Source organism: Melanostigma gelatinosum (assembly GCF_949748355.1).
Source record: "Melanostigma gelatinosum genome assembly, chromosome: 5".
In the NCBI taxonomy this organism is placed as follows: domain Eukaryota; kingdom Metazoa; phylum Chordata; class Actinopteri; order Perciformes; family Zoarcidae; genus Melanostigma; species Melanostigma gelatinosum.
The window spans coordinates 10232263-10245580 of record NC_136638.1 but is presented as its reverse complement, the minus strand read 5'-3'; the positions used below and the strand labels follow the sequence as shown (position 1 = coordinate 10245580).

Below are 13318 nucleotides of genomic sequence, written 5' to 3'. Positions count from 1 at the left end.
TCTCAAGAAGTTAAAAACTCAAAGAGTAGGCTCTCCACGGTATGTACAAGAGTTGTTTACGCTCAGGTCCAAGTGCAGAGTGAGGATTCGAATGTTCTGAGGCCTTAAGTAACCTCGGTCAGGTCCGTTTCCATGGCATTCAGTGACGCGCCCGTGAGTGAGTGCGTGCGTGTGATTAGCCAAGACAGAAAGAGAGAAATATAAATTATTTAATCTTATATATAATATATTTTTTATTTGATTTATACTAGTTATTTTTATTTTATCTGTCAGTGCAGCTATCCCAGTGAGCACTAACCCGGATTTCAACGTTGATTTCTGGTTGAAAAAGCGTTGATATGGGGTCTGAACGTCTAATGCCGTGTTCACACCGGTCGCGTTGATTTTTTGACGCACTGCAAAAAAGCGTCCAACGCACTGCACAATCGCGTCCAACGCGCCGCCGGTCGTGTTCACACCAGACGCCGCAAAATCTCGTAGCGCCGGAGAGGGGCCGTGGTTTATCGTCCTGGAAGCCTCCATCTGGCCGCCATTTATTTCCGCTGTCAACCGTGAAAGGAATAAGGACAATTGCTGCTTTGTACGTGTTGTGAAAGTCCCTCAAACATCGGAATGCCAAACGCCGTCATGTCTGGTTCATAATATTGTTCAGAGGAGCTCCGTGGATTGTATCGAGCTGTATTCACTGTGTCTAGCAAGCCACCGGTCGCTGTTTACTACAGCTGTAGGAACACAAAATAAACTGATTTGGCTGTGATTCAACGGCAATAAACCGACAAAAAGGGACTCCGAAATAACTACGTAATGATGCCGATTTGTACTTGTCTTCTCCGACAAAAAGGGACTCCGAAATAACTACGTAATGATGCCGCCGATTTGTAGGTTACTTGTCTTCTCAATGGAGCTCTGATGGATCGGTGCTAGGCTATGCTAACATCGTAGCAGCTCCGCCAGCACTCAATAACGTCACGTAGACGTAAATACGGCAGCGTCTATTGTTTGTATCGTATGGTTTACACACACACATGCATACACATAGTTTGGTCCGGTCTCTATTGATATGAGGTATCGTAGAGCTCTGGGTGAACACAGACGGCTACAGGATTTATTTCCTGATTCAACAACGGCAGGAAGCCAGTGATGACAGGGGGAGCAACTCAACGCTGATAGGCTATCGCGCCACAGCGTCACGCGATTATGTCGCTGAAGTTGAAAAATTTCAACTCGCGCGTTAGCGATTTTGCGGCGTCCAACGCGTCCACCGCGTCCACCGCACTGCAATAACGCGTCCAACGCGCCGCGCCATCGCAAAATCGCAGCGCGCCAGTCTCATCGCGTCTGTGCATAGACTTTGTATGTAATCTCGACGCGCGTCAAAAAATCAACGCGACCGGTGTGAACGCAGCATAAGACGTATTTTAACCGTCTTTTGAACCGGCTAAATTACGGTTACAATATCAACGTGTCACAAAACACCAATTTGTTTTAAAATATTGATGGTTTGTTCAGTTGTAGGTTGAAAGAGACGCGATTTTGGTTACTTTAAACGTATTTCTCCAAAATCATATTCCGCTGTCCGTTCATATGTGGTCTACACGAAGACGTTATTTCAACGCATTCAATGTCTCATATAAAACGTCGTAAATATGGAACTATAGACTGTGTGCTGTCAACAAGAAGCTCACAGGACATCATAATGAGAGCAGAGCACATTATGTCTGCATATGTTCACTAAAATACAACTCAGTGTTTACTGCTGGAATACGCATGCGCACGGACTCTGCATTGTTCTAAGTTAGAGGCTGGAAACAAGGGTTGAGCAAGCTAGCTCTTACTGAGTGATGAGGAAGTGAACGAGCTGACGGAATAAATGAGGATAAACGAGGAATAAACGAGGCTTCACGCTAACGACGTACTCTGTAAGTACTTGAACTACTTTATTCCAGTATTGCAAACCGAAATATTATTACCATACCATTAATATCATGTTATGATCATCATGCGGGCGAGGCTGCTAGCTTGTTAGCATGTAGCGTTAGCAGTTTACGAACAGTAAACAGTGGACATGTGTGTTAGTTAATGTACTGTACTAACGTTATTAGATCATGGTCAAAACATTGTTGTTTGGGTTTTGGCTATATATAAACAATATTGTGTAATATCCAGGTCAGCATTGTTCTGTTGAAGACACGCCTATGGTCTCCGGTGTAGAGACGTTCAAAACTGGTCTAAGTCAATATGTTTTTCTAATACTTGTTTTATTTACAGATGTCCAGTTTGAAAAATATGGCAGATCTCCTGAAACAGGCTCCTGTGTGGCTTTGAAAACGACATTTAAAGAAGGAAAAGGAGATTATGTTTTTATATAAAGAACATTGTTATATTTATATTGTGCTTTAATAAATACAAATTAACTGTTGCTGTGTCACTTGGTCTTTTGTCCTGTAAGTGGAAACTGTTGATGTGTTCTATACCCAGAAGGACTGTAAGCATTTCGGCGTTGAATACACGGTGAGGTTGAATACACGGTGAGGTTGAATACACGGTTAAAACACGGTGAAAAGTGAAAGGTTTTTAGCCGACTATTTGTAGACGTTGATTCAACGCTCACGTTTAGACCAGATATCAACGTGATGTCCAATACTGGCTTTCAACTGATAAATGTGGATGTGGTTTCTTAGTAAGCCTCTAAATCATGATATATTAGTATTAGCACAATGTAGAGGACGAAAAATTATAGTATTACAAATCACGTTTAAATCTGGTCTAAGCGTGAACGTCTGTTCAACGTCTACAAATAGTCGGCGAAAAAACTTTCACTTTTGAACGTTTATTCAACGTCGGGCATAGACGTCTTTTAAACGTCTTTTGAACCAAAAAATGCTCACTGGGAACGTTCTGTATTTTATGTGGGCATCATCTTTTTTTAATGTAAAATATGAATCTGAAAAGTAACTAATAATTATAGCTGTAAAATAAATGCAGTGGAGTAAAAAGTGCAATACTTGTCTCTGAGAGAAGTATCGAGCAGCATTAGTTGGAAATACTCAAGGAAAGGAACAACCTCAACATTGTACTTCAGTGCAGTAAGTTAGTAAATGCACTAAACTACTCTCCATCACGTTATGTGCCATTTCGAAAATTATGTTTTATTTTTCCAAATCTGACATTTGTTCTCTTTGAGTGGACCGTTATCGTGTGATCACATGTTAATTTTTCTGTTTTTCTGTAGAAATCTCCTTGAATTGTTGTTTATTCTCATATCCAGTTTCTCGTCTTTATTGAGACAAACTAAAAATAATAAAATAAAGTGATAATTAATTGCAATACAGTTCCGCATGTTTGTTTGTTTCCACGAGAATCCTCTCGGTGACAAATTCTTCACGAAGAGAAAGGCACTACAATTCCAGTATTATATTCAATTGAGCTGTTTGTCTCTGCTTTCAGTGTAAAATGTTTATGACAGTGGGGGAAATAGTCTAGTGTGGTCTAATAAATCATCACCAGTGTTGGAAACAGTGTGCTGACCGTTGAGACTTCTTTAGCGAACCAGCTGTAAATCCAGAGACAGCCATGCAGGGAACATGGAGAGAGGAAGACTGCAGCTAATGAGTAGGATTTCTGAATTATATGACTCCTGACACCGTGCGAGAGGAGAGACAAAAAACGGTGGTGGCCATTTCTCAGAATCAGAATCTTTATGTCCACACACTTTAATGGAGGTAAGCCTCTTGAACCAAACCAATACACGCTTCTCATTTCCTCTGCCGCTCTCACGTGTCCTCCCCCGTCTGCCTCTCCCTCTGGCAGCGCTTTTTAATAGCAGCCATGTCGTACGTTGTGTGGCACGTTATGTCGTCATGCCAATACAATATCTGACCATAATTCCAAAATGATGCCATTACAATATCTTAAGATTCTCTGCAGGGGGACTGAACTGTATGACACTTCTTATTCTGCTCGTCACTTCAGCCCTCTTCCTGGTGTCTAATCAGTAATAGCTGCACCTTTTCTACCCCCTTCTCTTTTTGTATCCCCTCTCTCCACCTACAGTTAGTATGAATTATATAAAGAGGTGATGAATAAAGAATCAAAGAAGTCCAGGCTGAGTACCTCTGCTACCTCTGGCAAAGCCCCCCTGCCATGGCTATGTCCTACTTCTGCAACACACACACACGCACACGCACACACACACACACACACACACAGATGAATGAGCTGCAGAGTTTCCAACGAATCACAGCGCATACACTTACACGAGTATATATGCGAGCTGAGCACGGACACAAACAGCCATGCAATCACACATGTGCATACACGTTGTGACACACAGCTGCTAGCCAATCAGATGAGTCAGAATGCCTCCCCTAGAGGCCAAACAGCTGATCTGGGCTCATCTGCTGAGTTCATATGCCAGCTGGAAATAGCACGTGCTGCTCATGCTGCACACACACACACACACACACACACTAACCAACACCTATGGGCGTCAGGTTAGTCAGCACTACACCTCGCAAGTCAGTTAATGACATTTAATTATGTAGATGTGATCAGTCACAACCTGCACCAAGCAACAACAAATACCCTTCTCTGCCTCCCAAGTGCCTTCTCACATTCACAGTAACTGCAGGGAACATGAAAAACTGAAGTGTAGTAGGAGTCTTAGCCCGCGTGCAGCCGAAACAAACAAAAAAGTAATTTTGCATGAGTAATGTCGGAAGTGTCTCTCTGTGTAATCAAGTCGTAAGCTGCTGATAGTTTCCCCTGGGAGCGCTGCTGACTTTGGTTATTGCATCACAGCTTAGCCAGAGATAGCTGAAAGCCGGGCTTCCACCGAGCCACTACAGCGTGGCGCTGCTCGTGTGGCGGTGGCAGGCCACACTAATGCGTTTCCTGTAAATAATGCCTTTCCTGCTGCCATTCAGGAACTAAATATTGAGCAGTATTTGCTGAGCCAGGGCATCGCCGGCATATCTCACGCATCCATCACTTTGAATAGCTCGTCCCAACACACATTTGTCAGTTGTCAACAGTCTGCTTTTCTTTTTTTTCTTCCACACAGTCTGATAGAGATAATAAGATGACTGCATGCAGCAGGTTACTCACAACCTCCTGAATTCTACTGCGACACAGGGATTTTTCACTTGAGCTGAATGAGAGCCTTTTTCAGGATATTTAGTAATAAGTGCCGGCTCTATCTAAAGTCTGGAACCACTCTCTCTCTCTCTCGTGCTGCTTTTCATTGTGAGTTAAGGGATCCTGCATGAATACACATCAGTGTCATAACTATTTTTGGTTACTTCACTTCAGAGATGTTTGTATTTTCGTCTTTGCTCTTGTCACTAGTTTCAATTGGACGGGACTCATTTGGGAAAAGCAGAGTCACCTTTTTTCATCCACCAATCAGGATTCAGCAACATTTTAATCCAAATCTGATGCCATTGGTTTGATGTTTGCTGATGTTGCCGGGCCACTCTCAATCAAGTCTGATCAAACGGCACCAGCACACAGTCCCCATGAAGTCTTTGAGTGTTGACCCTCGATTGATGATAGGAGCTTTGATCGTTGTTCATTCAGACATGAACATGTCATGTTGGATAGAAGTACTTTGGATTTGAAACCAAGTTTTCAGGGGCTTTGAGCTCCAACTATCTCACCAGATATTTTCTTTCTTCTCTGTTTATAATTAACGTGAAGCGATATTCATGTGGCTAGGGAGAAAATGTGTTATCCGTCCGTAATAGCTTGAATTTTCGTTCAAGGACAATGTCAAAGTAAAGAAATTAAGCTGCCAAAAACATGCCAAATTAAAATGTGAAAGGAATTGTCAGTGTAGAGTTGTCATGTTTTTACCAATCAAAAAGATTCAGATTTTGTAACTTGAGTCTACGCTTTATATCCTACAAGCTGTTGAACTTTACCATCGAGCAAGATCTTTATTCTTCCTCTTGTTTTCCTACCCGTACGATGAGATACACAAATATGTCTGTTAGCAGACCTGAAACATCTCTTGAAGAAACACTGAAGAAACCCCCCGCCCCCCCCCCCCCCCCCCCACCCAGGACCATCAGCAAATCCCAGCGTGCCGAGGCTTGAGCGAGCATCGCATGTTGACAGCTTCATCCACATTTCATGCAGTTCTCTCCGATCTTTCCCTCTTTCCTGAGCAAAATAAACGCCTCCCCTTCGGAAGACACAAGGGTTGCCAGGCAACCGGAGCGATGAGAGTGAGCGAGAGAGAGAGAGAGAGAGAGAGAGAGAGAGAGAGAGAGAGAGAGAGAGAGAGAGAGAGGCCTCTGAGCAGAAGTGTGGGATCAGCAGTTGCTGCCCCTCAGGTCCCTGCACTGGTTCTAGGCTAAGGAGCACACACACACGCACACACACACACACACACACACACACACACACACACACACACACACACACACACACACACACACACACACACACACACACACACACACACACACACACACACACACACATACTGTAGCCTATACTGTATGTGTTCCACAATAGAAAGGAGCAGTTACTTTGCATTACCATCAACCAAAATCAAACCTGTGCTTTTTTTGGGGGTGGACCTGGTTTAGGTCAGAGTAAAGCCTGTGATAAGAGCGACGGCAGGCAGCTATGACTCCTGTCCCGTCACCTTGCACCCCCCCTCAAAAAAAATGTGCAAGCCTCCAGCTGGAGTAAGTGCTCCGGTGAGTGGGAAGAAAAGGCCCAACGCTCACTAAAAATATTCCGACTGTGAAATATTTATCACATCATGACAGAATATTCTTAAGGCCGTGGCATTTTTCGCTCCCCGGTATACACGGGCTTTCAAGTGCGCCACAGCCTCCTTCTCGCAGAAATCCTGCTCGCAGGGAGGTGTCAAGAGGCAATCTCTTCCTGTAGCATGTAGGATACACTTTAAAATTCTCACCATCACTTACAGAGCACTTCACGGTCAGGCTCCGGCTTATGTAGCTGATCTACTTCGCCCCTATTCACCCGCCCGCACTCTCAGGTCAAACGCTCTAGGTCTTCTGTCAGTCCCACGCACACGATTTAAGACCCGTGGTGACCGAGCCTTTGAGGCAGTGGCCCCGAGGCTCTGGAATGCTCTGCCTGCAACTCTACGCCTCGCAGATACTGTGGATACTTTTAAAAGCCAGCTAAAAACCCACCTGTTTAGGCTGGCGTTTGTGTAAAAGTAAACCCATGTCCTAGACCTGCTCTTAAAATATGTTTTACATTTTTATTTTATTTTTTATTTTATTCTTTAATTTTTTAATTTTCTCTGTGTTGATAATTTATTGACCCTAGGGTCACATTGTGTTTTTTATGCTTTTAAATGTCTGCTCTGTTCAGCACTTTGTGATACTACTGTCTGTGAAAAGTGCGATATCAATAAAATTCATTCATTCATTCAATCTGAAGGAACACGAGGACGGGAAACAGGGTCAACCGGCAAAGCTGCGAGGAGTTCAGAGGCAGAGCTTGACTCTGAGGATCTAACCGGCCTCGGAGAATCTGAAGTGACCCTGAACCCAGAATAGCAGAATAACATGTTAGCATGAACTTTAGCTTCATCAAGAGAGAGCGTCAAGGAAGCAGACTTGAGTGTCACATGTTGACATTAAAGCTGCTAAATGTTATCAACGAGGGATCAAATGACAGCGTGTAAAGTAAAAGGGCTTATTTCGTTTGTGTTATCCATGATCACCCGACACACGTTCTCCCTCAATTCTATGGATAAAAAACGACAAGTTAATACACGACTCATAATAAACGCCAATGTTGCTGCTGGATATCTAGATCAACATGTCAGCTAAAATGTATGCTATAACTTCATAAAGCTGATAATATGTTAATTGTGTTGTTTACAGCATTGCCCCAAAGTGGCTGAAAGATACGCTAATGCAGGTTTAAGAATGAAATACGTATTCCTTTGGCTGCGAGCAGTGTGATTGGTCAGTGTGATACGTGTGCACACGCTTCGCTAGGTTGTTGTGGTTCATACTTTGCTCTTTATTTGCTATTAGTGCCATGTAGTGTGTTATAAACACCTCAAGAGCCATGATAAAGTCATTTATTTCATAATTCTGAGGCATTATGTTCGAACAAGCTGCTGGTCTGAGCTTCAACAGACAAACTAGCTTTGCAGTGATGTTGACAGCTAAGCTACTTCCTGGCAACTATAAAAGGATGACAGCTTAAAATCTAGTCTAATCTTTTAAGTCAGGGTTTAACAACATGCGCTATCTTGTAAACCTAGCAATTAAGTTGTCACGTCAATTTGAATTTTCACACAATTGTTGATTTTTAGAAAAATCCCCAGTGGGCCTCGTCTGCTGCATCGTGCGATCTCATGTGGGGTCCCGACCCCCAAGGTTGGGAAACTTTGCACCAAGTTAATATATGTGGTCGTAAAACTGCAGCCCCCCGGAACAACAGGTGCAAAATCAACCCAGTAAAACACATACGAGAACACACACACACATACGAGAACACGCACACACACACACACACACAGGTCCCTCTGTCCGAGCGCCCGGATAGAGCGGGTGCTTTGATATGATGCCCACTGCATCCTCCCATTCTCTGCACACCCCCCCCCACCTCTTTCTCCGTCATGCCCACCCTTCCCCTTGCACACTCCCTCGGTTCCTCCCCCATCTTAGGCTCATCAGCCTTTCTTTCATTTTGCTTCACACATCCCCATTTCTGAATGCGTGTCCCTGCTCTTTCTCTGCTCAGGGCCATAAAACAGGAGAGGAAGCTTGTGTGTGTGTGTGTGTGTGTGTGTGTGTGTGTGTGTGTGTGTGTGTGTGTGTGTGTGTGTGTGTGTGTGTGTGTGTGTGTGTGTGTGTGTGCGTGTGTGTGTGTGTGACTGTGTGTGTGGAGTGCGGCATGTATATTCACATCACTATGCGAAGTGTCCAAGGCATCCAGGATAGATGTTGGGCATCTGCGTGCGTTGCTGGATCCCCCATCTTATGACATGTGCTGTGACTCCGACGCGATCAGATCTGGTTTCCATGACTACGGATGCCCCACTTAAAACCGCTGCTCCAGAGTTCGTTACGTCTATGCATGTGTGTCAGTGCCCACACACACGTACACGTACCATATATTCCAGTGAGCATGTGCATTCCTTTGAGCGCCTGTATATGTGCATCCATATGCAGCCATCTCTGCATTTCTTTATGTGTGTGAAAACCGAGGACTGGGGGAGTTTATGTGTGTGTGTGTGTGTGTGTGTGTGTGTGTGTGTCCTAATAAGGCACGCTCTTTAATCTTTAATGCAGCTGAAACTACAACAAGCACACAGTCGGAGCCAGGGGAAGCGTGTTTTCCAACACAGACTTCTGCACCATGTCAGCAGGAGACTAAATCACACAGTAAGGAATGGTAGTAAACATGCCCCCCCCCTCACAGCAGTGATCAAAACAGGGATCACTGCTGGAAAAGTGAGCTGCCGTGTTCGTTTTCCCGTCACGTGCACGCATCAGCGCGCCCGCCTGAAAGCACAGGGTGATCTGATGAGGTGCACGAAGCACAGAGAGGATGAGGAGGAGTCCGGTTTATTTCTTTTTTTCTTTGTTGCCCAACACGTTAAAGCACAGATCCCTATACGCGTCATTCAGTTACACATCAGTTGCGTCTACACACACCCCCCCCCCCCCCCCCCGGTGCATATCCCCTCAAACACACACACACACATAAAGGAAACTCCTCCGGTGTGGGTGTTCAAATCAAAACAAACGCTGATGAGTCATCTTTCTGTGAGGCTCACCAGTGTTCTGCTGCTGGAGCAGTCCTTCTGTGAGAGACACGGTAAATTGCTGCTCGGCCCGGTGGCGAGAGCTGTCAGGTTTTCTCCAGGATCGCAGAGTCTCGTATTGTTTCATATGACAGGAGTGACCGATGAGGTTAAAAAACGAGACCTGGATAAAGCTTGTCTTTTTTTTTTGTTTTACCTTTTCCTCTGCAGGGGAAGGATGGAGTCTTAAAACGTGTCCATGGTGTCCATCTGATGACATCTGGTCACAGAACTTGGTAATTACTTTACAACTCAAACTATCTCTTATGACCCCACAAGGCCAACTATAAATGCAAATGTTCTTTTTCAAAGGTGGAAGGGTCCATATGGGGGAAAGCCTCACTGACAAGGGATGACAAGTAACGTAAGGCCTGTGCTTAAGCTGCATTTTGAGGAATTTGTGCTTTAAGTGTTATTTATTGATTCACATGACTTATTTATTCTACTCCATTACAATTTATAGCAATATATTTATGTTATTCTACTCCAGAACATTTGTCTGACAGCTATTTGCAGACCAATATTTTACATACAAATTATGTAATTATCTTGTAAAACATCATCTATTTTCATAGATTTAACTTCAGTAGATACAAGTAATGCATCAGTAATATTAAATATAATATACATATCTGTATTTATATATGACTAACGTAAAAAAAACATGTAGTCTTTGTGCATATCCTGTCAAAGTATAAAAGCGATTTTTCTGAAATTTGATCAAAGTCGACCTGTGGATACACTCTTTACAGATAAAAACAAATCATACAATGAATTGTTGGTATTGTTGCTAATATCTTACAAACAACTCGTCTGCAATGTTTGAAATTTAAGGAAATATTTCCATTGGATAACTTTAAATAAAGCATTTCTTTCCCTCTCGTGAAAGCTAGTGAAATTGTGAAAAGATTCTTACTTTCTGTACGTAATATTCACAATATTTTGAGAGTTTTTGTCACTGGTACACACAAATCAGGGGCCCCCCTCATGGCTGATCCGCATGTTCGGGTCCTGCTGGGGACCTTTGTTGCATCTCTATACTGGTGCTGCCTATAGTGGAGGCATTAAATGCCCCCCAAAATAACAAGAATAGAATAAAAATAGTACACACAATTCAGCTACAGCTGTTGTTTTGTTGCTACAATCAGAGACAATACGGCTCAGTATCTCACGATGGATTGAAAAACCGAGGACCATGATGACCCCTCTCTCCACAGAGAAACAATCAGCACCTGCATCTTATACCTGCGTTCATTTACTTTTCTCTCTTGTGGTAAGAGAAGTCACTACAGTGCTTCTTAAGGAAGGTCTCAATGTCACCGCTCCCTAAAGATGGCACAAGACTACCGGTACTTTGAACAGCGTGGGAGAGATGAAGAGCTCCCAGAAGGAAAAACTAAAGAGGCCAAAGTGAAACCCCCGAAAGCATTAATACCAGCCTTTCTCCTTTTAATTTATTCAGAAGGAAATAAAATCTGAGCATATAAGCCTGCCACTGAGGCCCCACAGGACAAATAAAGAGGAGGGGGCTTCACAGGAACAGGGACAACACTGGGCGACGTTGGCATCTTGTTGCAACGTCGTTGTTGAAAATAGAACTCTGAGCCCCGGCTCTTCATGTGGAAGAGGCCGGGAGACGCATGCGCAGGAGACCACGAGTGGAGCTGTAACAAGATGAAACAATCTTCCCTCAAGACTTTCGGTGCAAGTGTGTACAATTTTCTGCATCCTTATGTTGCTGACGACAAACCGAAACGGGCTGTTTCAGTGCACCTGGAGCATGTGTGGCAAATAATGAATTAGGAATTCAGCTCGTAGGTCCAAACCTTTCCACTGTCGTGTTAAGCTTGACACTTCTCCCTTCTACTGTGCCAATTGTATTGTACTTTCCATGTTGCAAACCTCTAACCACATTTGGCCTGTTACTAATCTCATCTCCAATCAAATTCCAGCTCTCTAAATGAACGGTGAGGGAGCAAAGCCTTCCCAGGATCAGAGGATGAAGCCGTAACTTCACACTGGCTGCTCACAGAGCAGGAGCATCATCGTAATCACTCAACGTATCGCATCCTAAACACTCCCTGGCCCGCGTCCCCCGAGGGTCTGACAACCACCTTGACTCCTAATCGCAGACATCAGTGCTTTACCATCATGAAAAGGGGCCTATAGTCTGGAAACACAACATGGGGTTTGAAGAAAATCCATTGCTACTAAAAGTGGTGACCCCATATGTGTGTGTGTGTGTGTGTGTGTGTGCGTGAGGAATACAGTCACGAGTGTATAGGAGTGTTACATTGTTGCTTTGAGTCATCACACAGAAGTGATTCTGTGATTTTCAGGAGTAAAGGGATTGCGGACCCCCCCATGTCCATTGTCTGTCAATAGGCCTACCACAGTTTCTGTCACAGCTCTGACCAGAGTGTGTGAGAACGGCTCCTACCACACACACATACATACACACACACACACACACACACACGCATGATTAGTGATTACTCATTCATACTGGCTGTTTGAAAGGACGTATCTCGTGCCAGCAAAAGAGAGCAAACAGGAAAAAAGAAAAAGAAAAAATTGAAGCGAGTGTGTTCGGCGCGTTGCCTTATATGGTAGGAGGCATTGCGCTGTCCACGGTGCTGAATCTGACTGTACGGCTGGCATATAGGTGGGGGGGGGGGGGGGGGGGTTAGGAGAGGGGGGGCATGCAGCTAACTACATTAATCAAACACATACGCACGCTCACATGCAATCACACACACACACATACAGCGGGAGTGGGGATATGGGCTCGGAGCATGTGCAGCGAGTGAAGGGGCAGATGACATACGTTACATTCATCGATGGGAGCTCTGCTGCTGCTGCTGCTGATGATGCTGATGGAGTCAGCACAGCAGCAGCAGCACCCCATAGGCTTGGCTTGCGCTCTCAAGCAAGCGAGATGACAGAATGCTGAGGCTCCACTCCCTGCTTCTTTTCGGGGGGAGACATCCATTTCACCGCACCGGCCCAACAAACGCATTCCCTCTAATACTTTAGTGACTTTAAATCAGCGGCTAAGCGCACACGTCAGCCTGCAGGTTTCGGATGAGGAGAACACACATGCACAGAGTGTGGCCCTCCGCTGCTCACCCACCACCACCATCACCCTCATGCTCACCACGGGCAGCACGAACATCACCCAGCCTGACGCAAATGAAGGGATCCACATTTACCTTTCATCCAGTCCAGCACTTGCTTTGGTGTCCATTTACTTATAGGTTCCATAACCAAAGCCATGGTGTCACAGTCTCTCCGAGATGAACGGCGCAGGACTCAATGCGGGCGACATGAAAAAGGAAACTTGTCAGTCACATCTGGAATGACACGGCGGTGGGCGAATCTGAGGGAAAAGAGAGGTTTGTCAGTTTTATTCTCTCCATCAGAGCATGGCCGCCTGCAGAAACGGTGAACGGGATGCGGTGGTGCAATCCACGCGCACACACGGAGACACGCACACACGCGCTC

At 44.6% G+C, this 13318-nt stretch overlaps 1 protein-coding gene across 1 annotated transcript in view; it reads right to left on the bottom strand.

Annotated features, from left to right (window-relative positions):
- LOC306777108 (connector enhancer of kinase suppressor of ras 2) overlaps positions 1-13090 on the bottom strand; it is a gene marked incomplete at both ends in the record, with an annotated part of 62895 nt that extends 49805 nt beyond the window's left edge. The window contains 1 exon segment of the mRNA XM_079268079.1: positions 13027-13090. Coding sequence (XP_079124205.1) covers positions 13027-13090 — 64 coding nt within the window.
- Positions 13091-13318: the final 228 nt, after the last annotated feature.